The 27,723-nt window shown below is 36.6% G+C and overlaps 1 protein-coding gene across 5 annotated transcripts in view; it reads left to right on the top strand.

Annotated features, from left to right (window-relative positions):
* The window catches only part of AKAP6 (A-kinase anchoring protein 6), a 351,976-nt gene that overhangs the window by 292,055 nt on the left and 32,198 nt on the right, over positions 1–27,723 (top strand). For 4 of the 5 annotated variants that reach the window (XM_080397013.1, XM_080397009.1, XM_080397012.1 and 1 more), the window contains exon 13: positions 1,507–27,723. This exon is cut by the window's right edge. In XM_080397013.1, the coding sequence (XP_080253139.1) occupies positions 1,507–4,923 (3,417 nt within the window). In that variant the 3' untranslated portion in view covers positions 4,924–27,723. The remainder of the gene's footprint in view (positions 1–1,506) is intronic. The other variant, XM_080397010.1, reaches the window with a different exon arrangement.

Genomic DNA, 27,723 nt, shown 5'->3' with positions numbered 1-27,723 from the left:
GTCCCATGCCTAAAATCAGTGCCCCATTAAGCTGTTGGAGAACATCCCATGATTTCTCACAAAAGGGCTGAGCCGCTTTAGTTCCTACTTTAAGGAGAGAGTTCCCAGCTGAGAATCAAAGCCAGAGATACATGCCGTCCCCTGCACAATTAACCTTGGCTGAGTCTTGATGAATCTGAGTCAGTAACTAAGCTGTATACAACTGCACTTCATTGGACTACAGCCTCCATTTACCTGCCTGTATTTCATTAACTTTGTAAGTTTGTTGTGATTTAGATTGCTATTTGGCATGCGATCAGTGCTGTATTTGAAAAACAAAACTTGCTCCAAGAAAGCTCGAGAGAGTGAGAAATCATAGTTGAAAGGGGCTTTTTTTGTAAAAAGTGCTTGTTTTTCTGGATACAGTGATCATTGTTCAGCTGTTAGGATGATTTAAACTAAACAATTCTACATTAGTTAACAGTTCCATTACAAGACTTATTGTGTAAGAAAAGACTTCCCTAAAATGGAGGCCTGTCAATAATTAATTAATTTGTGCTCAGAGAACCAGCCCCAAAATCAGGGACCACTTCTGTCTTATTTTAAGGTGTTTAAGGTGAGTCGGTACTGTTCGCTACTTGACACATCACATTTCAGTGAGAGGAGTTGCCAAGGTGTTGTCCCTCTCCCACACGTGTTTCTGGAAGGAACAATTCTTGATGTTCTGAGTCATAATAGCAAATACTACGTGAAAGTTATAAAAGTCTTAGAAAAAGCAAACTCAGTTTAGCTCAATTATTTATCAGCCCTTTCCTAAAGAAAGGTGTCAGCACAGACAATATTTGAAATTCATGCAGTATTTGATTAGACTGATTGATTGTTCTTACAGCTGAAGATATTAACATTAATTAGTCTTACTTACTGGTCATTAGTACTGCATTTATTATGAAGCAAAGAATAAATAGAAATTCTGATAAAATTCATTGAGTTATGTGATTTCCAGTGCATTAGAGCTGCTGTTTTAAGGCTGACAACATAAAGGTTTGTTATAAACATCTCAAAAATCCTTTAATAAACCCTTTATATCTTAACTTTTTTAAACTTAAGCAGGCTAAGTGAGGTTCTCATATATCCAACATGCTAATCTCATGTTTTCTACTAACACACTAACTAGTCCTATGTGATTCTGCAGAATGGTTAAAACTTGTTACATATAAAGTGGCTAAGCACAATTAATCTCTATTAAAGAAAAGTCAAATTTCTGTATCATATTTTGACAGCAAATAAAAAAAAACAACCAACAAAACCAAACACCCTAAGAAGACTAAGAAATCATGCAAAATTTAATAGATTTCATTTTCATTGGTCATTTTAATGGTACAAAAAACATAACAAAACTAAAAACCTACTAGTGATCATGGTCCCAAACCCACACTTTACTCCAATTAATTTACTTTTATGTTTTCAGTGGAAGCACATTTAAAGTGCAGCTGTAAATATTTGTAATCTTTGACTTTTTTTTTACAGGAGCCTCTGAATGTTATCGAACCCAGTTTGATGGATCTAAATGGTCCAAGTGAAGATGCACTGGAATGGGATGAAACTGATATAAGTAATAAGCTGATCAGTATTCATGAAGACTTAATTGATCCTGATCAGGAACTCAAGAAAGATGATCTAAGTCAGAAACCTGCTTCAGGAGAATGTGGCGATAACGATGTGAATGAAGACAAAAGTATCAGTGATCATGGAAGTCCTCTTTATTGTCCCAGCATTTCTTCCCCTCCAAATCCTCACATCTATCAGGTCTATAGTCTTCATAATATTGAATTATCAGAAAAAAAACACATGCCTTTTTTGAAAAAAACATCCAAACTCTCCAATGTAATGCAGTCTAACATGTTAAACAAAAGTCTTAGTAAAGACTCGTCATTTTCATCTACCAAATCTCTGCCAGACCTAATAGGGGGAAACACGCTGGCAAAGCCATATAACTATATGTATCAGAGTGGAAACATAAGCAGGCATTCTGAGAGTGAGAGTGGAATAGTGAGTGAATGCGATACAGAAACTACAAATAATTCCGAAATTTTTTTGCTAAATGATATTGAAAGCACTCAAAGTAATCCTGAAATTGGGCATGCAGAAACTCAAGTGGATGATGTAGTTGATGTAATAAAACAAAAAATAAAGCAAGATGAAGATGACCGTGCTAGTCTCTCAGATGGTTTCCAGTTGGCACCTTCTGCATGTTGTGGAAGTGAAAATGGTGAGGATTTGGGCAGTATTACCACGTGTAACCCTGTTTGTCTAGAAGAATTGCAAGGAAAACATGACGTGTTTACATTTTATGATTACTCTTATCTTCAAGGCTCCAAATTCAAATTACCACTGATCATGAAACAATCACAAATTGAAAAACCACATACAGAGGGCAATTTGTTTCATAGCTTTTGTTTTGATAAAATACCTGGTAAATCTGAACATAAGCCTGGAGAGTCACAACCAGATGGGTTTATTCATGACCATACTCTGGCAAGTATCACTGGAGAATCAGATCCCAGTTCCTGTAAGTCTGCAGAAGCTGTAAGAAAATTAACTGTTACAGAGAATACAGGACAGATTTCAACTTTATCTCGTAGTTCTTCATTAGAATCTCTGTCTGTAGTAGGTGATCTGTTCAGCTCAGGTATTTTTAAAAGTGGGGACGGTCTTCAGCGAAGCACCTCTTTGGAGAGCTGGCTGACTTCCTACAAAAGCAACGAAGATCTTTTTAGTCATCACGGCTCAGGAGACATAAGTGCAAGCAGTGATTCTGTTGGAGAGCTCAGCAAAAGGACATTAGATCTTTTGAATCGCTTAGAGAATATCCAGAGTCCTTTAGATCAAAAGATAAAGCGCAGCATCTCTGATATAACACTCCAAAGTAGCTCTCAGAAAATGTCTTTTACTGGACAGATGTCTCTAGATATTGCATCCTCAATAAATGAAGACTCAGCAGCTTCTCTCACTGAACTCAGCAGCAGTGAGGATCTTTCTCTCTGCTCTGAAGACATTGTACTGCACAGAAATAAAATACCAGATTCAAATGCATCATTTAGAAAACGTCTTAATAGGTCTGTAGCTGATGAGAGTGATGTCAATGTCAGCATGATTGTTAATGTCTCTTGCACTTCTGCTTGTACTGATGATGAAGATGACAGTGATTTGCTCTCAAGTTCCACCCTTACCTTAACTGAGGAAGAGCTAGGTATCAAAGATGAAGATGATGACTCCAGTATAGCAACTGATGAGGATATTTATGAAGAATGCAATTTAATTTCAGGACTTGATTATATAAAAAATGAACTCCAAACTTGGATTAGACCAAAATTTTCTTTGACAAGGGAGAAGAGAAAAAGTAACCTCAGTGATGAAATTCAGCAGAGTAAAGAAGTTAGTAATGAGACATCAAAAGCCACAGATACATTAAGCATTGAAACACTATTGAATGGTTCAGTACAGAAAATACCAGAAAATAATGGGAATAGTAAGAATGTACCATGTGATTGTGAAAAGGGGACAAAGAGTCACCTGATGAAAGGTATCTCCCAGGCTGCCAAGGATCAGCTTGTGGATGATATGGAGAATGGCAATGTTGAAAATACTCTTGAGAGTCAAAAGGAAAATCTTGTTAGAACGTCAGCAGCTCCCAAAACTCATGCATCATCTGATGTCAGAGAAGCTGAAAATGAATGTTGTGTCTGTGAAGCATTTACAGACAGTTCAGATGATTCACATATGGATGGCAAGGAAACTGTTCTGTCATCAGATGGATCCAGAAACATTCCAAAAGAATGTCAAAGTCTTCAGCCTGATTGTCACTCTGTTGCTTACTCTCCTGCTAAAAAGCCTTGTCTTGACTCTTGCTCAGAAATGAATTGTGTAGACATACAAGAAACAGCTTTACAAACATCCTTACCTAATGGTCAACAACACAGCATTACTGAAAAATCTACTGATCGCTGTACAGCCTTGAAATCCAATGAAGCAGAATGCGACTCCTCAGACAATGGTCTTGATTCGTGCTGTAACTGTGACTCTGCTGCCTTTGATAAAAGAAACATGGAAGATGGCTCAGTACACAATTTTGTGAGAGAGATAATAGACATGGCATCAACAGCTTTGAAAAGTAAGTCACAACCTGAATGTGAGTCATCAGCTCCAGCTTCGTTAGCACAGATCAAGGAAAAAGTGTTAGAACACTCTCACAGACCCATTCAGCTAAGAAAAGGGGACTTCTATTCTTATCTTTCACTTTCTTCTCATGATAGTGACTGTGGAGAAGTAATCAAGTACATAGAGGAAAAGAGCAGCACTCCTGTGCCACTGGACTTCACAGATGAGAGAGAAAATATTGAATGCTTTTTTGAAGCCTGTCCTGAAGAAGAACGAGTTGAGCAGCAGCAATCCATTTCTAATGGTACTCCTGAAGCACGAGCTGAGCAGCAGCAACCTCTTTCTAATGCTGTTTCTGAAACACCTCCAGAGTCACTAGACAAAGTGACTCGAGAGTCATTAGAAGTTAAAACTTCGTCTGAAAGTAGGGATTTATCATTCTTATGTGATGATGCCAATGATATAAACACCCCCAATCCTAACAAACAAAGTGTATCAAACAATTTGAAAGATGGTGATTTGCTGATTTCAGACAGGCAAACTGAATATTTGGAAAAGAATTCTCCAGAGCTTAGCACTAACAATTATAGTAAAGGAAAATCACCTGGAGCTGAAGAGCCCAAAGGATGTGTTGCTGCTTCTGAGGAGGCTTCAGCTATGGAGTTTCAGGTAAAGCCTGGCCATTCACAGGAAAAGGATGTTTTGCATCAGAACAGTAAAACTCTTACTTGTGAAGAAAATCTCCTGAATCTTCATAAGGAAAGACATATAAATATGCACAGATAGAATGTAACTCTCTCCAGGCACGTACATTATCCTAAAACCAGGTATGTACTCTACAAGTTGCACATTCATTTTTTTTTAATTTTTTTGGCCTTTTTTTTTTTTTTCTTTTTTACATTTTTTACAATGAAAGGAGATGAATCACCATCCAGGGCTTCTGTTTCATGATAGTGCTATATCATTTGTCTTGATTACACTATAATCCAAATTTACATGCCACTGGTCAAGAACTGCAGTGAATACTAACTGCTTCTTGCCCTTTGACTTTGCACTGACTGGAACTGCTCCTTCCTGGAAAAAAATCTGCTTTCTTGCAGAACTTGGGAATTCTTCAAAAGTAATTCCATATCAGCCTTCTCTTCCCTCCTCAACTGAGCTGTGGAACCAGAAACCAGCTCTACTTATTGATTCCCTTGTCTACAGTCAGCTGGCCTTGTGAGGTGTTCAAAATCACTCCATGAGGCGGAACTTCCAGTTTTACCAGAATATTGAAAGACTAGTGAGTTGGAGTTCTACCATACTTCCATACAAGCCATGAAGAATGGCTAAGCAGACTGGAGAGAGATAAAAATTCATCTCTTGATGTCAGTTTACCATGATTTAAGTTCAGTAAGCCATTATTAAGAACACAATTATTACAACGCAGTGTTAGGCCAGAAGCTGAGGTTACCAAAATAAGAAATCTTTGCAACATCATGAAAGAGTATAATGTGAGGGTAATGTAGAATAAGGACCTGAATACCAAAGCAGATGGAAACTGATAGCCACACAGCAGTAATGGAACCTTTGGTTCTCTTCTGTGGTAAGGATTTTGAAACTTAAGTAAGATGGTGGAACCTAAGATGAAAAAGTGGCTCTGATCTCATCCAAAGTTTGAAAGTGGTTCAGATATGGAATTTCTGACCTCACGTAAACATCTAAAGATAACTGCATATTTAACAACAAAAGAAGATTTACAAAGCAACTTCTGGATCAGATCCTAGCGTGTAGCACTGCTGCTTTGAGTTGGACTAGTTGTTTACTACCCAAAAGCCAGCACAGCTGTATAGAATGCCATTAGCCTTTGGAAACACTCCTCCAGTAGACCAGAGCCAGCATGACAGCTCCAAATACCACTCCAATTCCAAATTTCACTGCTTGCCAGAAGCTATAGCAAGGGAATTTCCAATAAAACATGAGGCTAAGCATGGGAACCAATTTCCCCAGGAAGCTTTGGAATCTCCATCCCTGGAGATTTTCAAAATTCAGGTGGACGTGGCCCTGAATAATCTGATCTACCTTTGAAAATAGCCTTCCTTTGAGCAGGAGGTTGGACCAGATGACATTCAAGTTTCCTTCCAACCTATGTTATGCTAGGATTCCATGATGTTGCTAGGAGAAAAGGCTGTTATTCATCACTTCCCATGAAAACCATTACTACTCTCCTATTGCAAACCGTGTAGTTGTAGCAAAGGATCTGGGCCTATTTATACAAAATAGATTGCTTTGCTGCTATTAGATATCTAATTTCTGCACTTCCTGATTTTGCTGTATTATATTACTGTGCTTTGGGCTTTTCTTTTGCACATATTAGTGGTTTACCCAGTGTTCACACATTTACATATGTAAAAATGTGTCTACTGCTTACCACTGTCTCTTTCAACACCTATCTATTTGAATAACGCATTATCTTGGAAACATTGTAGCAAAGAGGATATTTCTTGAATGGCTTTGAAATAGGCTGTCATGACTTGTTTATTGCCAATTAAGTTAACACTTGGACACACCCAAACAACTGGAGAAGCGATGGAAATCAAATGGGATTTACAAAGCTCACAGATGATACTATGTATTCTAGAATTACATTAAAAGTATTATGTGTATATGGAAACCTCTATTTGGAAATGGAGACGATGACAAAAGTCTGAGATTGATAAGGGATAATTATGTAAACATACGCTCTTCCTAGATTACTATTTTAATAGTTTTCTTTTTTTTTTTTTTTTCCCCATTCATTCCTATAATATCAGTTTGAGAAAGAATACTTACTATAGTGTGATTTTATTCTTCATCTCATTCTTCCACTGATGAAGATAATAACACGTCTTTTCACTTCATTAGTACTTTTCCTCTGAGGATCTCAAAATACTCTGTAAACTTTCCCTCACTCTTCAGAACTTTGTAGTTATGTACAGGGTAGATGGCTGTGATTTTCATGACAGGAATATGACAACATGCAGCTGCCATAAGGTCTAAGGTTGGACATAGAGGATGGAGATAATTAATAAACGCTCCACAATGCAATAAAATGTAATGCTACGTCTGTATGCAACAACTTCATAGGGTTCCATTATAGTTTTAATTTTTGCCCAGGGGTTGACAAATATTTTTAAGGTAACAAAGCGCTTCACCGCTTCCCACTTTTTACATTTAGGTAAATATGCTGGTTCTTATCTGATACATACAGCATTGCTTCCATGAAATTCTGTATTATTCCCAGTAGTAAAGCCCTACGATAGTTATAGTTTGTCTCTGGCACACCAAAAAATGAAAATATGAGCTGCTAGATTTAGTTTCATTAAAGTCTGAGCTCCCTTCCCCCACTCACAAGCCTGGTGCTTTAACTTCATCTCTCATGCTATGGGGAATGAATTACAGAAGCAATCTATCCTAATTTGTTAACTTATTCAAATAACAGTTATTATACTTAACTATGCTAAAGATTATCTTTTTGGTGGCAGATTGTTTATTTTTTGATGAGGCTAATTACTGATTTTCCAAAGGTAATTTACATTTATTACTAATACATCTTTTAAAATGTGACAGATAAATGTTGTTCCCATAAGTGTATTATGAAAAAAGTTACTATTTAAAAACACATTATTTAATTTGAAAGATAAATGGCAAACACCATTATTTTTCCTGTAGCACCTGTGCTGTAAGCTCATTTAAATGTGTAATTCCATGTGTAGCTGCAATACTTAGAGAAAAATAATCTATAGTATATGTGTACCTTAAAAGCATAGTGAGAATTCAAAGCTGAAAAAGGCATAGTTTCAAATGTAGTTTGATTTTATTAGTTTTACTGTTTACCTTGGTTGTAAAGCAGAATGAAAGTAATAGTGAAGAAAATATTTTTGCCACATGATGCAATCCTGTTATTTAGCAGTGTGCTGCAAAAAGTGACCATTATGAGAAAATAATAACAATTCTGTAAGCAGGCTTAAAAATATCTCTGTGAGCACTGCCTTGTACTAGCCAAGACAGAGTTCTTCAGCAGAGGTGCTCATAAAGCTATGCTGATTGTATTTCTCAAGTAGGGGACGGCTTGAAGGAAGTGTCCTTCTGTACATGAGATCATGAGATCTTCTGCTGTCACTGTGACCCATGACTCACCAATGGGATGGGAATTTTAGTCACATATTCAATATTTGTAGAGATCAGTACATTAAGCCGGTTTATGTGGTGTGTCCAAGTCTTTTCTAGAGAACATGGTTAGAATTCTGTGTGTAATCTGTTAGTTCTTACAAGTAAATCCAAAAGCTATTTCCTTCCTTTTGTGCAGAATTTGTAATTTAAACTTAAGTTTTAACTTCATTTAGGGGAAAAGATATTTTACTTGGGCTTAAGAAAGCTAAATTGGCTTTATATGACAGTGCTGCAACGTTAGCCAGAATATCCTGCCACTTGCCATAGCCAGGAGAGAAACCCCAGACTGGTACTCAGAAGACTTGACTGTTATTTCCTGCTAAGCAACAGATTTTTTTGGTATGACTTATTCCTTCCTTGCCTCAGCTTCCTTAGCGACAAAATAATGAGAATAATGATCAATGGGACCTGTGAATCATGATTTATTTACTGAAAAGTGTTTTGAGATCCACAGATAAAAGATGATACATAAATGCAAAGGACTGTTAGTTAATTATTCATTACAAGAAAAAATAATATATAGGTTTACACAATATTTAATATGTAATAATTTACTTTTTAGAGAATGGAAGTACAAGAACAATCTAAATCTTTGCTTACTGTTTTTTTCCTAGAGGTTTTTATAGGGAGGTAGTTACTATGTTTCTTTATAGAGTTATAAACAGTCTGACTTTTTAGCTCCTTACAGTAGCTGACTTTAAAAAAAACAACACCAAAACCAGATAATCTTGTACTGTTTCTGAATTACATGATTTTTTGAAAAACTTGACGTATCCATCAGTGAGACTTTTCTTACTATAGATGTATGAAACTCACGCCAGAGTTTTAGAAACCTTTTGATAGTCTTCCCATTTATTCAGATCAGTTCTTCTTTAGTTTCTTAACAAACTGTTGAGCTTTTCACTATTTTCATATAAGTTTATTTCTTCTATAAATTGGGGGGGGGGGGGGGACGGGACGACACTGGTCAGTTACAGCAAATAAGATCAAAGGAGAAGGTAACTGGATAGATCCAGATATTCCTGCTTAATTTGGAAGGCACATAACGCACGTCTGGTGTGCCTCCTAGGAAATGCCTGAGATGTACTTTGCACTAATCTTTGAGCTGTATTCTGACAGTTATTTCTTCATAATCCTCATCATAAGCCTGTGCTCTTTGATGAAGAGTTTAACCCTAAACTCTGAGCTGGATAATTCTGTAGTATGAAAATTATCTCATTGCTGCTACTAGAAGTGTCTAAATAGCTAATTATAATTTAAAAATACAGTGATGACACTGACAATTCTACTCATGGACCACTTGTGTGACAATCCTTTCCTCCTCTCCATTGAAATCTCATTCTATATGTTTACATAAATGTTAAAATAAGTGATGGGTAGATATTTCTGTTGCTTGGCTTTTGAAAATTCCTATGTTTTCATTGATCGGTGCACTTTTGAGTGTGCTGAAGGTAAGTTCACAGGTAAGGATGAGGACAGAATCCAGGGAAAAGGTCAGATTTGATGAATTCCCTTGTTTCTTTAGAAACAAAGTCTTTACAAAAATCAATGGCTTTTCTACATCAATACAATTTTTTACACTAACTTGTACCTCAGGCTGTTAAAAGTCATTGTTTGCCTACTGTATGCTTCTGCTTTAAAGGCTCTGGCATGTGACCGTTTAATAACTATCTGTGGTTGTTCTGGAAGAGCTATGTTTTGCAAATAAAACTTCGTTTTCTGTAACCTATTATTACTTTTTTTGTTTCCTTTTAGAAACTTGGCTGCAATTCAGGTGCAGGTTCATCCTGTAAACCCTAGAATGACCTCCAATTCCATTGTATCACTGCCTTTCATTACACTGACTCCCAAGATAAATTTTCTTTCCAAATGTGATTTGTCCATGTTGCTTTGTGATCAGGCTGCATATGCTAGTCCTATTTCGGTGATCATTCTGTATTGTAGCAAGGCCATTTGCTTCCATATGGGTTCCTCTCCCAAGCTACCTCTAATGACCTCCCCTTCCTAAATCGGATGCTTCTGTACTACTTATCACTAGTTCTGTTCTTTAAAGTTTTGAAGTTCCACAGAATTCATGATCAGTTTGTTTCAACTTTTCAGAACTGTACCTATCAGTACTCTTCTATTTTATGTATCAAATTTAATATTTATGTGTATAATGCATAGGTTTATTGAAACTATTTTACTTTAAAAGTGACAATTTTGTTGGATTGCAGCGAAAAGAAGTCATTAGCCCTCCTGATACAATACATCTAAAAATTAAGCAATTAAAATAAATGGTGGTTTATTTATTTAATTTTAAAATTTAATCTATGCAACACTTCAAGAAACAACTACATGGTGTTGTATATTAGGAACTGTTGACATTCTACTGAATTAAGTACAACATTTTGGTTTTTTATGCTTCTTGAGGTGGTAATGAGAAAAAAGTTTTTAAAAAATGTGTGCCTTGCTGTATTTCTTATACCATTTATTAAAAAGCTGCTTTCACAGTAAAATTATGTTGGTTTGAAAGAAGGAAATAGCAAGGTTAAGATGTGTGAATAATTTCTGTATATATGTATAACCAAGTGCAAACATTGATGTATAATGACAGTATAAAATGCTTTCATGTTTGTGATGTCCAGTGATGTGGAAAATATAAGCCTTAAAACCATTAGATTGCATGGTAATTAGAATTGGCACAATAAACATAGTTTATTGGGGAAAAAAAAGCAGAACTTGTGATCTGTTTTACCTGCGTTCCAAGAACAGAATGATTTATCAAAATACAGAAGATTATGGGGTTTTTTGCAAATATTCCCTAGAGGTATGTGATTCCATAGCTGGTGAAGATTTTTATTACCTAGATCAGAGGTAAAGAACTTTTTCATTAAAGATTCTGCAGGTCTTTTGGACTGAAGAAGGAGGCACAAATATTTAGCAATTTAAACTAGGACACTGCCAACTGCAGTGATGGCAATGATCAGGCACACATTTATAGCAGATCTTTTCTTTGTTTATCAGTAACAGTTTGTTGCCTGCTTCTTAAAATTTCATGCATTTACATAATTATATTGAATAACCTTTTTATATACTTATACAGACTGGTGGTTTCAATGACTTAGCCTGTACATTTTAGATGGTTTTATCTTGTGTTAAACTATATTGCGTGGCTAAAACAAGCCAGACAGCTTTATAACCTACCTCTGCAAACATGGCATTCATCTCCTAAAAACACTATTGGGAAGGGATGTGAAGAAGTGTAAAAGGCAAGAAAAGCTCTCCCATACAAATTTTAATCATTAGTTTTCCGAGTATATAAATGTTTTTACAAAAAGCTTCAACATCCTTCTTCCTTTAAGAAACGTGTATTACTTTGACAAGCTTAACTAGAAGCTTAGAGGAACTACGCTGACCAGAGGATGTGTTCATACAAGACTGAAGGAACAGGTATTTAAAAAAACCCCAAACTCATGTTTTCCAAATTATTTACCTCCTCCTATTACTGCAAGAAGCAAGCTATTTCTCTCAATTTTAACTTCCACTGCGTAGCCTTGAGCAGGCTATCATGTGGATAGGGCAGCAGAAACAACTCTGCTTAACCAAGAGTATAGAAAAGTATAAATAAAAATATTTATAAATAAATTATAAGAAGCAATTATTAAGAAAGCCTTTTGAATCCATAAAGTTTTCTGATCATGCATATCCTGTATCATGTACAAATCTATAGATTAATCTATAATTACCTAAAATCTATAACTGTATAGCTAAGGATTACTTTAATATAATTTAAATATTTTAATTCAAATATATATAAAGAATTCAGAATACAACTCTTAATTTTAGTAAAGTATTTACAATGACAATTATGTTTGTTTATGAGTTATTTCAAACATGACTTTTAAAATTATTTTGAAATGAAATTGAATTTAGAACCATTCTTTTTTTTTTTTTTCTCCACAGCATTTTCTGGTTTACGTTGCATTTTTTAAAACTTGCTTTGACTATAGTCAAACCTCACACTATGACAACAGGAAAGCTAGTAAGTCAGAGGCTTTTCAGATCTGTCACCTCACCCAACAGACTGTGCAGAAATCCATCAATTACTTGTACCATTCTATTAGGCCATTTGCCACAAATTCACTTTTTTCCTGGGGGAAAAAGGTAGTACTTGTCAAATCAATAAACCACATATTCATCATACAATATCTGGAATATTATATGGTCACAACTCAAATTTCTGTGGTTCCTTTCTGAGAGATGCCGAACATTTTAATTTAACTAGTGTTCCCAGATCTATATTATTTAATCTCATGAGATAAATTCATCATTTTTATGACTGTGATGCAAGACCCATCATTACCAACTATTCCTTTTTTGGCATGGTTAGGAGATTTACCCTTTTTTATTTTTCTTCTCAGAATATATTGGACTTTGTTGTCAGTAAAAATTGATTGCTAGAGGAAAAGAAATCTGATATATACAGGATTTATTCATGTCTTAGGGTAAGTCATATGCTTATGGCCAAACTGTGCCTAAAACTTTGTTAATTAGTTGCCAGCAGGGGTTAAACCACGACAAACTTTCAAGAAGTTCTAGTGGCAACTCCCTAAAGAAAAATACTGGTATAGTGTAAAATTAGTGTTGACATACCAATATTACCTCTAAGGTCAGCCTATACGCAGATTCCTGTATTGATCCTGTTCCTTGGTGGTGAAATTCTCGTGCGATGTAGAAGCATGCTGCAAGCTTTCTGCAGCATTTATCTCCACCCAAAGTTCCATAGGCTGCTTTTCATTCCACACACTCCCTGGCTAATGCTTGAACAACATCTGCAATGTGTGAGGAGGCCATTTGACAGCAACGGCCCTGACACGTGGATCTCCCTTTCCTGCCTGCTTCACATTCCTCCCACGGAGAGCCAGAGCTCTCCAGCTCCAAGTGAAGGGAATGCACACAAACACTGGTGGTAAAACACATGCCCGGGACTATAATTTAAAAGGTGTTTTGTAATCACAGTAGTTTTATACATGGCTAGCCTTGTAAACCACGTCCCCAGTCTTTTTCACTTAACAATTTGTCTTTTTTCCCCAAGGTAAGTCAAAGAGTTTTTATAGAACAGTGCTTCTGCACCTTTGTCACAGTAAGAGAAATTTAGGCGGCATCTCTATGTCCTTATGGTTGGTTGTGCTGTTCATTGTGTACACGTAAGCATGCAAACATATGCAAAGATACTGAAATTGTTCCTGTTTGTTTCACAATAAACTCAGATAAAGAGTCTCTGTCAGTTAGATGGCATCTCGACCTTCCTCCCTGGTGACAGGATGCACGGCTGACATAGCCTCTGGTGTCACATATTTTAGATTTTTATTCCAATTCCTCTTTGTTGAGGAAAACAACATATTTTGACTAAAATGTATCTGGTAAAAGGGTTGCCTTTTTTTTCTTCTTCTTCTTTTTTTTTTTTTTTCTTGAAGACATCAGGAACAATGTTTTAAAAGTTCCTGTGCTGCAGTGCACAGAAAAGGGGTTATTAATGTTTAGGCCAGATGGTACTAATAGTTGGCTCAAGAGGATTAACAGGGATGTCAAGTTCTAAGCCAAGTCAATCTCCCTTCACTGACAAGTTTCTACAAAGTTATTCCTAACGAGAGCATCACTTTGAGAGGGATTTTGGCCAACAAATGACATCTGATCTATTGCCCTCAGTGCTGCGCTTCTCATTTTTCAGACTCGCCCTGTCTCTTATACCTTTTCTACCAACCTGAATTGCTTACATTTTTCATGTGACTACTGTTTGCTCAGTAAATACATGTTCATTCCTGATTTTAGAAATGTTTTTCAGGACTGGACCATAAATGAACTTGACATCACTTAGGTCTGTGCACTGGATGAATTCAAAGTGCTTTGGTGCTTTGAAAATGGAACTACCTATGCAGTAGCAAGTAGTATTACTTTATTTCTGGGGAGTGGGGAAATAAGGTAAGTTAAAAGTGAAGTTAGATTTGTATAAGTCAGTAATTTTAGTGTACAAATATTACTGGGATATTGTGGTTATTGCCAAACAAAATCTTAAAAATTACAAGTAGTACAGAATTACACCATGCTTAAAATGAAATTATATGGTGTGAAAAAAAGACAAAAGTTTTTACTTCCACTTTCTGTTAAGCTCACGTCTCTGTGACATTCTGTGTTTGCAAATGAAAGTGAAAATAATTTTTAAAACACATGCAAGATTTTTAAGATATTCCTCTTTCTTGTAATTACTGTGAGGGTGTTTTAAATGCAGCAAGAATCCAGTTGTAGCATTTTGCAAAGAAACATTATGAGAGTGACAGGGAAAGGCAAACATATTTGACAAGATTTGAAGCAATAGCAGAAAAACAAACTGTTCTTGATGCACTTCATTTACAGAATGAAAAAAGTCAGACTCTGGAAGAATGAATATTGAGCATCAACCATCTACCCCAAATCTATCCCTTTTTTTCAGGGGGAGATAAATGCTATGGGAAATAATATGCCCTCGAGCAAGGTAGTATGGCAATTTCTCATACAGGCTACTTGTGCACGTATACTTGAACTTCTGCTTTCTGATTTCTGCTGAATCAAAAGCTTTATTCCAGAACTGCCTTTAGAGGGCATGGGTTTTGCTATTTCTTCATAGGGAACTGGACCAAATTTGGGCTGAGAAACATCTGCCTCTAACAAGCTTGAAAATGAAGTTGTAGCAAGCAGAATTTAAATAATATACAATAGAAGACAAAAAATTATAAAGGGAAAAGAAAACAAAAAAGCACTCTTTCTGTAAATCCTAGTGGTCCCCTGCCAGTAGTTTAATCAAGAATACTCTAAGCTGTGTAGGATTATGATAGTTCTACTAACTGATCATTATTTATCCTGACATACTGATGCCAAACAGATCTATGCCTCTCTATGGTTTGTGCTTTAGTTACCTCAAAGTAGGGCTTTTCAAAGTGCTGAAAAGATTATGGAAATGTCTTTTCAACAGTTAAAATCGTGGCACAAATTAGAAAAGAGCCCAGCCCCACAGCTCTGTTGGGTTGCTGAGCATCTGTGCCAGCCCAGCTGATCAGTGACGCTTTTGGCCATATTTTGTGGAGGCAAAGTCTTTAAAAGGCTTTTCATGCACATAGAGCTCTATGTTCCACTATTAATATGCCTACTAAAGAAAGCTTCCTCTGTAAGGGGAGTCTGCCTTAAATGAGCGTGTAAATGTGTCTCAGACCTGTTGCTGTTCATTTTACATATTCCTGCATCTCTTACCCTCTGGTCTTTCGATCTGAACAGTTCTCTACTTGTAGCTTTTCTTCTTGCACAGTTCAGCAGCTAAAGGAAGAGTTTGCATCTTGTAACAGGCCATTTACAGGTAACATTTTGGAAGGCGTGCAAGTGGCAGCCAGAGCAACAGGGGCTTGGAGCAAAGCGAAGGTGGCTGGTACATCTGTAATGCTGCAGCTGTGCCAGCTAGGCTGGAGGGAGGGTTCGGATCTGCCAGCGACATGCTGGCTGATGACTGAAAAAGAAGAGAGAAGCAGAGGAGGAATTTGAGCTTCAAGGATAGTTGATGGGAACTAGCTCTGGTTAAAATATTTGTGGAATGATAGGAGCTTATACAGGATCGAAACAGATTTATCTCTATTGCTAGACTTGTAATTGCAAACTGCAAAGTGATGCTATTTGTGAATACTCATTTTTCTGAATCTGCTGTTCAGTATGCCAAGTATATCAATCAGATGTACCATTGTCAGTTAATTAACATTTGATTGCATTAAACATAGGGTGTTGAAGAGGAGGTTTCTTCTTGGAGGGGGAGGAAAATCTATGTGTGAGTTCTTTGGAGGGACAGGATATGTTCTTAACAATGATTGTCAATTGTGAGTAAAGTCAAATTATAATCTGTGTGTAGATATTTCTGTGCCGCTTGCCACTCTTATGGCCATAGTAAGAGGAGAAGACAAAGACAGTGAGTAGATCTGTACTTTAGTCCTTAGCCATATATCCTGCACACTGGATTTTCATATATAGAAAAGCATCCAGAAATGTAAAGGTCTCCATATGAGACAAATGTGGAAGTAAGATATCTGAGAAAAGAGAAGAAACAACATAAAACAAAATGAAAAGAAAAAATAAAAGAAAGGAAGAGGCGAAAGGGAGGGAGGAATGGAGGGAGGGGGAGAGGGACAGTTGAGTTATGCCTACAGCGTATATCTATAACTATTTGATAGCATTTTGTAACACAACAGACATGATAGTATTCAAAATAATGAATGGTTTAGTTAAGACAAATCTGTCTGTCTTCTTCTCCCAGCCATATAATACCAAGTCACTCACAGAAATGGATTGGTAGTGAATTTAGACATGATGGAAGGAGATACCGTACTCCTTTGCATGATATATAATTAATCTGTGGAATTTCATTTCTACGAGAAATTACTGAGTCAAATAGCTTAGTGGGATTGTAAAGGAGTCTAAATATAGAACAGGCAGCTGTGCTAAGATAGCAGGTTAGTTCAAACTAATGACAGTGGAGCGCAAACTTCATTCTCCATGATGAAAGCTGTTATCCACTGAAAGAACAGGGGAAATTTCCCAAACTCAATGCAAAAATGGCCAAAGCAAGATGGAAGATTTCTGCCTTCCTCTGAGGCAATAAAAAATGGGCCGCTGACAGGCACAAGGCACATACAAAAAGCATAGAAAATGCCTGTGTTTCTTTTCTTTCCTCTTCATTCCCTTGTTGAGAATGAAGATGTGATGTCAGAAACAAATTATTTCAATTACTTGACAAGCTATTGTGCTGCAGTGTAAGAAATTATCTTGAATATGATTTTGCAGATAACTGTAACCAGGTTTCCATATGCCATATGTAACATATACATGGTTACCTAGAAGGAGTTAACTGTGATAAATTATATTTCAATAAAGAAAACACTCATATTTCAGCCCAGTTGGGTAACAATATTTCAGAAGAATAACCCTTCTTTAATCATATACTTTGATGGAGGAATGCTCATAAGCACATCAGCACAACTCAATTCTTCCACAAGGACTGACATCTTAAACTGCTCTACACAATGAATCACCTTGTCAAATAAAGTGCGAAATGGAAAACCTGTTTTCAAACTCATCTGATATAATGACATTTACAACAACATGTTTGAGGTGATAAACCGACAATAATAATTATATTTCTCTTAGACTTCCATTGTACTTTGAAAGTTTTATGCAATCATATGCTCTTTTTTTCTTCCAAGAAAATTTTATACCAGGACTTTTACTTTATGGGTCTTCAAAATAAGCCAGGAGGGAAACCACATTTTGCATACAACAGGAATTCTTAATGTTAACGTTTCCTTAGAAGAAACTATATAGTTTAAATTGCAAGCCAACTTATATATCCTTACCCAAAGATTCAGGCAGTTCTTTTAGAATATGATAGCCATGAAAATTATTTTCTTATGGGTTTTCAATGGTGATCAATAATATTTATCTTTCCTGATCCTTATCATGACCGTAAACACACTAAGGAATACCTTTGAATGTATGTCTTAAGGTTAGTCAAATCGAAAAGATGTTAATCTTAGACATCTACATTCTGATAATCATATTTTATCATATGCTTATGAAGCTTGTGGAAGGATAAAAAAGAAAACCGTTTCAGGAACATCCTTCCAGTTGCTCTTGCCACTATCGGGACAGTGTTCTTGGCTTGCCCTGTCTCACCTACTGCAACTGGCATCTCACAATAGGGGCTCAGATGTCATCAAAACAGGTAGGTGGCTGAACCCTGGCACCCGTGAACAGGGGCTGAGATTTCATCCAGCTCTTCTAAAAAGAAGGTTTGACGTGACATTTTTAGAGGTATTAGAACTGCAGTTATTTAGTATCAGCAACAAACACATATAGGTCTGGTGCTGTACAAAAATGGGCCTCTGGGGAAAAGCTTGACTTTCAGCACTGAATATGTGTGCTGAGCTGGAAAACAAAGGCTTAAGAATGTGGGATAAACTTCCCAGACTGGTGAACAGCAGCTGACAGTCTTTAATAGAAGGAATGAAATGACAGATCAGGTGCCCAGAAAGTAGCATTTGGTAAGTGTTGTATATGAGCCAGCATGTGGCGAAGAAGGATTTGGTGAGGCTTCTGCACAACCAAGAAAAAGATTTCTCAAGGTATGTGTGGGATACTAACAGAATTCTTGCAATGGCTATAGTTATATACTTGTATCTAAAGTGTAGCTGGTAACTATATAATCTTTACAATACTGTTAGCTGAAACATCTGTTTGGATAAAAATGTCCTTATCTTATGCTTCATTACCGATGGACATTAATACATGACAAAATGTTCAAATTAACATTTAAGTTATTCCCCAGTGCTTCTTCTTTTGTGACTATATTGTTATTTTTGCCTTGCGCTAAAGGTAACAATACAGTAGGTTTTGGAAGAGCACCTGTTTGTTATTAAAAGGAGAAAACAGCAACTCCTACTTTCAATGTCTCCTACATGAGACATATCTTATCAGCCAAATTAAAAAAAAAAAGCAAAATTACATAGTATACAGTTCTTCCATTTATGCCCATCCACATTTAAAGCCAGGTCCAAAGTCCTTGGGTGTAGTTTCATTGTGACGATGTTAGTGAACAGAAGCCAAGCTGTTCCTACACAAGGATCCATAAACAGTGGTCCTGAAAAGGGAGCTCTTGCCGTTTCATTTACTGGTAATGCCTGCACCATAAAGCAGGCTACAGACTCACATTGTCTGTTTTGTTTTATCAGGAAGTTCTGTTCTCAGCACAGAGGGCATGATTAGAATGAAAGGGGGAAAAGATCCCTTAGTATTTCATCCTTTGCTTTATCTTAAAATGGAAGCCGGAGAGTGAGGTCTTGTATTCACTAGGGCAAAGCAGTGTGTAAATAAACAAGTGGTGATGCAAGTATGGGAAACTGGATGAGAATAGGAAATAGCTTAAAAAGGCAGTATTGTTATGATATTAAAAAAATTATACAGTGGCCCCATAAATAGCTATCCTTTATTGCAAGATAATTTTCCATTACATAGATAGAAACCAGAAGCAACTAATATGAACTCATTAAAGTGCTAATGAAGTGGGATGAATCTACCTATAGAATCAGAGGGCCAGCACCTGTTTGAAGTGTGGAAATGACTGAAAAAAGAATTACGATGCCTTTCCTTAGCCCAAACCCTTAAACATATTTACATATTGTATGCTTAAAAAAGGCATAGTGATTTGTTCATGCTATAGCAGCTTCACCCAGACTATACTTCATCATACATCAATACTTTTGATTAAGTAACAATCTGGCATTTTAAACATTATAAGCTTGCTGTGGTGCTGCATATTACTCTACTGCTTCTATACTGGACTGGGTTTTTTCATGATCTCATTCTGGACATAGAAATAAGTCTCAAGGTCCACTTAGAAACAGATGGTTTTAAACGTAATTTATTTCGTAACCAAATCTTTACATTTTTCTGTTGTAATATCTTTGGAAAAAGCAAATAACAGTTGCTTTGATTTGAGTATTGGGTTCTATAACAAACTATGCACTTAAAAAGAAATAAAAATGACTGTGTTCTAAAGAAATTCTACCAGTTAAATAATACATTAACTAGCTATATTTTTAAAATTCCATTGCAATTTGTGACTATTGCTGCCAGCACAAGATTTTGCAGAATTTATATCCTTTTCACAATTAAAATTGCCAAGTGCACAGTGCCATAACACAAGACAAATTGCCCTTTAGCACTGGCTAATGACAGAGAGCCAGCTTGATTGTAACATGCCACGATTCCTAGAATATAAACATGATAAAAAATAAGCAATGACAGAAGACCTTTAAATGGATCACTCAGGTAAGTCCCCTAGATTAGGTGATGGAATGGTTCCTGGCTTTAAATTCCTGGCTACTTTTGTAAGAGTAATGTTTTAGTATTTTTAAAGACAAAAATGGAAGAGGTATTGCACTATTGATTTGGTTTACAATCTTTGAGTTAAGAGTATTTACATAAGACAATGCTGAAAGGCTTATTTTTAGTAGTGTAAAAACAAAAGCTTTAGTGTTTTTATATATTTAATACTCTAGTGCTTGTACATGTATATTCTACTGCTTGTATATGTATTCTGGGCAGCTGCATAATTTAGTGTTCCAAAAACTGCACTTACTTTTCCTGTCCTAACCAATACTGGCCTCCTTGCTAGACAAGCCCATACTTTTGCAGAGAACAGAAAACCCTTATCCCCCTCCCTTTTCAAAGGCACAGAAGGCTTAACTTAAGCACACTGGAGAACATGTAAAGAGAAGCGTGCCCCCAAGAGGGGACTACTCTGGGGGTCCAGAGCAATAGCAAAAGAATGACTGTCTTTGCTCACGCTGGAGCAACCTTGAATTTTCTTAAAATCAAGTCCAATAAGGCAAATCTCCAAGTTCTGAGGTTGCCCAGAGGAAAAGGTTTGTCAGACTATAATCTTTGTGGAAAAGTTGTTCCTTGACCTTTTTTGCCACTGTATGTCTACTGCAGCACAGGGAGGTCAAAAGTGCACTAGTTGTTAGCACCAAAGATGAAGCTTAACCAGACGCTGAGAGCAATGATTGTCAAACGGCTCCATTTGCAAGACAAGAAGTGTATCCTTAGCAGAGCAAGGGAGATGAAAGAGATTATTTTCTAGGGGTCACATTTGTTCTTCTCTTCTGACCTCTCTCAAGATTGCAAAAGAAGCTGTAAGAGTTTTCTATAGCAAAGAGGTGCTACAAAGAAAACGGGACTACTCTTTCCTCCTCTGCCTCTGCCAGTCTTCCAGCCACGGTTAAGCTCTGTTCTGCCTTTCTTTCTGGCTCTTTCATAAAAGCCTAGTGAAAGCATAAAAATTGAATAGAGAAATTAAAAGGACAGTTTCAAGTGCCTGTAATTTTACATATTAAAGCCCTTTGCAGAACCTGGAAATGAGTTTGGGCTGTGGTTTGAAGCTTTTGGTTGTTTCTTGTACTCCTTTCCTCTGTTTTTGTCATTAGTACCAGTACGGTGGCAGCACCTGGGAAGCCCTAGTCATGAGTCAGTGAGGTACCAGAAATAAATAAGCTGTTTCTGTTTTGCATTTCCAGCCTCCCTCTGGTTTTTATTAACTATACCTTGAAATGAACTTACCTGATTTAATTTCTGGTTCCCATAAACTCAACTCCATTCAAGGTGTTGGAACATTTCAGGGAACAGGTGGGTTGCAAAGCCATCCTTATTCCATCCCTTGGCCGTCAGGCCCCACTTCACCAGGGTACAAATATGAAATCTTGCATGAAGAGAGACTCTTCATAGGTACTCAGAGTTTTGAAGACACTGCAATGATACTATAGCAATTTATAGACGTATTTGGCTGATCTTAAACAACTTCTTTGATTTTTCTTAGAAACAGGAAAAACACATCCAAAAGCCATTCTAGCTCTAGAATGCTGAGTTTTCTGAACTTGAAATAAAAAATAAATTTCTGACCTGTCACTAAGTCTTCAGGGTATTATATATTGATAAAATTAATTATTTGCCGTTTAAAATGATGTGCCTTTTATTACAAGTAGTGAGTATGAAACTCATCACTTCTCAACTCTTTGACAAAAGATCAGGGTGGTGGATAAATGAAAGGGTTACTAGAAGGCACAGTGTGAAGTAGTTACTGGGTTTTGTACTTCTCTACTGCAACCTAAAAATCAAGTTTGACCTAATTTTTCAAGATCCAGGAGTGGGGAAAGAGACAATCTGTGCAGAGGCAACTAGGAAATATGTTTCAAGGCAATTGACTGGAAATATGGGATAAAACTCCCCAAGTTACTACAAGAAAAACAGCTATTGATTACATTTTTGAATACTCCCATCTTGACAACTATAACAATCCAGATATTACTTGATAAACATCCCCATAGCAGGAAGCTCAAATTATGGCCAAACACTTCAAAGCTATGCAAAAATTTTTAACAATGCAGTAAGTCAGTAGGATATGAGACTAAGAAGAGAGAAGAAATTCTGACAGTAATGGGCTACATTGTTTAGCTTGAAATGGGAATTCATGTACCTTTGCAAAGCTCTCTATCATAGCAATGGATTCTGTGATTATTTTCCTTATGATTTTAATTTATGTTTTACTGTCAGTCATCAATGTTTGTTTAACACGTGGAAAAGTTCTATTTAAACATTCCCTCAAGCTACTTGGCTAAACTTGCTATCCATTGGGTGCCTCAGAGGATAAATTATTGAAATCTAAGCAGATTAATACCTCATGCTTATTCCCATGGCTAATGCACAATTTTGCAGTTGGAATGACTTTTAAGTCAGATTTTAAGGGATGGAAAAATTCTGCATGCCTTATAAAGTAAACAGGATCAAGTTGCATTTTCAGTTTGGGAGGAGCCCTTAAGACTCCCTTAATGTGGGAGGGATGGGCTGGTCACCCAGTGAGCCCATTGAGCAGCTTTTCAGTAACTACAACTCAAGCAGGCAACTCCCTAGTTAAAAGGATAAACTAGGAATGGAGAAGATCTTTAAAGGTATTTAATCTTGTTCTGGAATATCTTCACATCAAGTAGTGTTTTTCTGAAGTGAATAAAGCGTTATTATTAATGGAACAAAACTGTCACTACCTTATTCCAGTTTCTGGGCTGCTTCAAAAATGTTGTTTTCCTGATAGTTAGAAACTTTCTTATAGTTCATTTTATTTCCTATGAACAAGAATCTTTATCAACAAGATAGTGATGAGAGTTATTACATATGGAATATTTTATAACTAAGACACAACATCTTTCTGTCTTGTTTCTTGTCCCAGTGTCTTAAAACCCCCTGATAAATTCTCTGTCGTTTCAATTCACGGAAATGGGGGAGTGGGGTGGGTGGGTGGGTGTGGGTAGAGGAATAATAGAAACTAATCTGTTCTTACAAAACCAGGATCTGAATAGAAAGATACCTCTGCAGTACTGCTGTACCCTCCCCACCCAACCCTAAAAGCAAGAAACAACATCATGATCTACTACAAAATGAATGAACGTAGGTCTCAAAATCTGGGGGTCTCAATCTATATCTGAATCCTGAAATGAGTTGTTTTTCAGAAATTCTGATTAGCCCCTATTTAAATGACAGCTTTCAAATTGGACCATGTAGATTGAATTTAGGGTCCTAAACCTTAAATACCTAATTTAGGTGCCCAGAGTCATTAAATCTGATGTTCTGGATGCTTTGTAGAGCTGTCAGAAAACTTTTATGTATCAAGGGCAATATTAAATATATGTTTCAACATTAAAAATGGCTTGTGGCCCTGCTTCTCCTGTTCTCTCTCACTCTTTCTTTCTCTTTCTACACTTTTTAACTCAAACACCATCCTTCATTGTAGCAATGGAGTGTTAAGCCAAACTCAACATGTAGCTCAACACTACTATAATACAACTGACTGTTGTGATATGGACTGTGCTTCCAGCAATGAGCAGAAAATACTGTACTTAGCACATTTTTTTTGTACCTCTTCTCTTAAATCTTCTGCAAAGCACATTTTAAAAAGCAGGCATGACCTGGCTCATTGTGCTCAGCATCTTTTATAAACTCAGCGGAGCTGTGGAGAACAAGTACAAAAAACATGCTTCTGCCTTGATGTATCAGAAAGAAACAAGAATACCACAGAGGCTGACCTGAGCATTATGAATGTATGTTATGGACCGGAGCCAGGAGGTGTGTTAGGTTGATTACCTCAGAAATAGTTGAATGACAAATAGCAATGATTAATTTAATAGAAAAACCAGCTATACAAAATGTATGAAACCTAATGAAGATCCTACTGCAATTATTTCCTTGTGCCTGTTAAGTTTTTCAAGATCCAGATGCTTTTCCGATAATTAATTGTGTAACTCAACATGCTTCTCAGATTTAACTTGAAATTATTTGCTTTGGAGAAAGAAAGTACTCAAGTCGGTTTGGATTTTTAAGTAAACAGTAGTTTTTCAAATACAGAGGTTACAACTTATATTATCTTTTAATTACATGTTACTTTGTAGGAAGTAATTCATTCCACAAAACTCAATAATACAACATTCTGCACCCAGGAGGGTTACTGCTGGAATGACAACCATGCAGTAGGCTAGAACTGAAGTATGTTGCCTAAGTAATATAGACTTCATGCAAAGAATCAATGATCTGGTTGGTACCTATTATGATAACATACTCCTACAAAAGTAAAAGTATAATATGATACTGAGTGAAATTAATAGGTCCTGGTCATGCTGAAAGGTAATAACGTTATGTGAATTTGATACAATACATAAAGTCCTGACTGCATATAAACAAACTCATTGATTATAACCATTTACATATGGCCTATATTTATGGGGAAGGCTAAGAAAACAGAAAGAACATGTATTGTCTTCATATGTACGGGTGCCATTCAAATTTCTAAGTCATCAATTGATACCAGCTGACGTTGATGCTATAGTTAAAACATGCTCGGAGCTAACTTAAATGTTCAAGGTGTTTTTGTTTCAAATTCAGCAGGGGATGAAAGCTCACCTTTAAAATCCAGGAAAAAGTGTCTGCTTTCATTGCACTTCTAATGCAAAAGGCTGAAGATTTAAACCCAGGTCTTTTGTACTACATCCTCATATAGTTCAATAAGTGTCTGAACTGATGCAGGGCTATGCTCACAGTCTTTGTCCTGGTGAATATTTCATAATTCAACAGGCAGGACTAACAAGGATTTCCCTTCCAAAATCCTTGCAGCCTTGTGGCTATAGCACTAGCCAAACAGTTAAAAACAAAGGCTGAAGTCTCCCAGGGCAGAGTAATTTAAACTGTCTCCCGTATTTGGGGAGTGCTCTTATTGCAAAGATATTGTAGATAGGTTGGTATCTTCTTTTGAAAGAAGACCGGTCATCACAATGCTTGTTGAGTCTTTAAGGGAAAAAAGGGTTTCCCCAACACATCATAAAGCGTCTTCAGTTCAGCAGGTTAAGGTATAAAACTCTCTCCTTTGTTTAGGGAGACTTTATTTGAAAGATATTTCTTCAGTTATATAGGCAGGCTATTATTTGAAAATATTGTCAAATTTTTCTTCAAAATGACGAATGTATTAGCTGTCATTGTGATTATTCTTTCACTGTAGCCTTACCAAACCCGATACCTACTTATTGTGTCCATATGAGATAAACTATTTTTGCTGGACAAGTAGAACAAGTAACTGTTTCCTTTTCCAGTAAAGAGGTGAGGAGTTTTGTTTTGTTTTGTTGGTTTTGGTGTGTTGTTGCTTGGGGTTTTTTAATTAATTACTTGTTCTCACAATGGTGAAAGAATGGTATCTATCTTTCTGGAATATTCAGGTATCACTATGTAAAAGATTTTTAGATTGCTTTGAAATTCCTATTCAGAGCACAGGCTCACATGCAATGGTACACTATCACAGTCCAAAAAGCCACTGTAAATGGAATGATCTTGCAGCTTAATGAAACAAGCAGAAGTTAATAATCTGATTAAGCTGGTGGCCTGCCTAGATACAAAAGCTTCTCATGGAATTTGTATATAAATTCCATATTCCCGGTACCAGAAGAACATTTACTTCACTGCAGTTAGGTCTCTTTAACAGAAGGGGAAATAAAGCACAAAAATTGGCATCGGGGAATGAATACACGAGCAGTTGTACTGCATCTATATGAGGTGAGCACTGACAAAACAGCTGCAACAGCATTCAGTTAGAAGAAGAGAGTTTTACATTAATGTTTCTTGGCCTGCTTTTGAGGAAGGTTATGTCAACGATCTTAATGGCAGATTTAGCCTCTGCTCTTGTAAATCACTCTGGCTGTAAATAAGAATCTCTCTATGTGGACGTCTTCACTGGATTAGGACCACTAAGTGTTGTATTTTTGCTGGGAAGATTATGAGACACTTCAAACTGTAAATCTGAATACATTTGGGTACCAATCAGGCAGTTTTAGCACCAGCAAAAGTCTCGCTGACTTGAAGGGACTTTTGTCTGTGTAGAGAACAGGATTAGCCCTTCACATAGTTATTTCCTCAGAGAAAATACCAGTGGAATGAATGAAATGTGGTGCATTTCTTCTGAATTTAACATTATTTGCTCAAAATAGTTTTCTCCTATTTGTCATTTCCACATCCAGGTAAACTCTTTGTGTTACATACATCTGAAGACCACTGACTTGAGGATCTTCATTGCGCCTTTAAACCCATGTCATACAGCGCAGATGTTGGCTTCTCATCTATCTTGACACTATTTCCCAGATTTGTTTATCATGCTATTAATCTGTCATTAATGAGAATAACCCACATCAGAGCAGCTGTGGCATAGTTACTTCTGAGAACTGCATGCTGACAATACTTTATGTTCACTGGGTGAGAAGCTTCACAGATTCTGTAAGAACTGGGGTATAGCTCCACTTCCTAGCTGATGTCTTCCAAAAGGCAATGAAACAAATGAAAAGAATTAGTATCTTCCTTGGCATTCTCAATCAACAGAGCTCTTTTCTAGAATAAGAAATTTAAAGCCGTGATAGAAAACATCTGATAACACAGATTAACAGCTACTGCACTTGAGAGTCTTGTGTAGACAGAGACTAGGTGGATGGAATTAATACCATTAGAAAGAAGAGTTTTGAAGTCCAGCAATAATTTTAATTTCTTAAATACATCAGGAATTTAGAGTTAAAATCATGGCTTTTATTCAAGCCTGGAAAGGACGGAGCAACCCCTGCAGAAGTCTCCAATGTGAATACCAGTTTTGCCCTGAAAACAGCCAAATCAGTCAGTGAATTGGACAAGTAGTAATGGGTAAAACTGGACAACTGGTACTAATTCTGCTATGCAGATCAAGAAATGTTCTCAGCCTCCAAATTACCTTTCAAAATTCCTACTTTAACCTGAGAACAGAAAATTTGATTCATCTCATGCTTTGAGAAGAGTAGGTAACGGGAGAGCTGTAGAAGTTAGGAAGTTAAAGGTTTTGAATGTTTTGAATGTCCTTTGGCTTTCCTACACCATTGGCCTATGTCTACATGCACCCTAAAAACACGACTATCAAACTGAAAATTAACAGAAAACTTAAAGGAGCAGTTGCATGTGCACTAGACTCCAGTGGCATAGTATTTATTCTTCCATGTGCACCAAAATTCCATGCTGTAACAAAGCTGGTTCCTAGAGCAAAATTAAGTGAAACTAAATGAAAATATTGCTTTATGTGTACAGGATGAAGAATAACCTCCCTGTAATTCCCTCCCTCTTTAAGAGGTTTTTACCTCTGCCTGAAGTGCCTATAACATATTCCTGCTCGTTTCCTTTCCAAGCTTCCTGAAAACCTCAGTTGGAGGCCCTCTGGTTTCACAGGAGAAAAGCTATCACTTTATT

Source organism: Falco punctatus (assembly GCF_963210335.1).
Source record: "Falco punctatus genome assembly, chromosome: 7".
Classification (NCBI taxonomy): domain Eukaryota; kingdom Metazoa; phylum Chordata; class Aves; order Falconiformes; family Falconidae; genus Falco; species Falco punctatus.
Note: the sequence above shows the minus strand (reverse complement) of the source record. Positions and strands in the feature narration are given on the sequence as shown.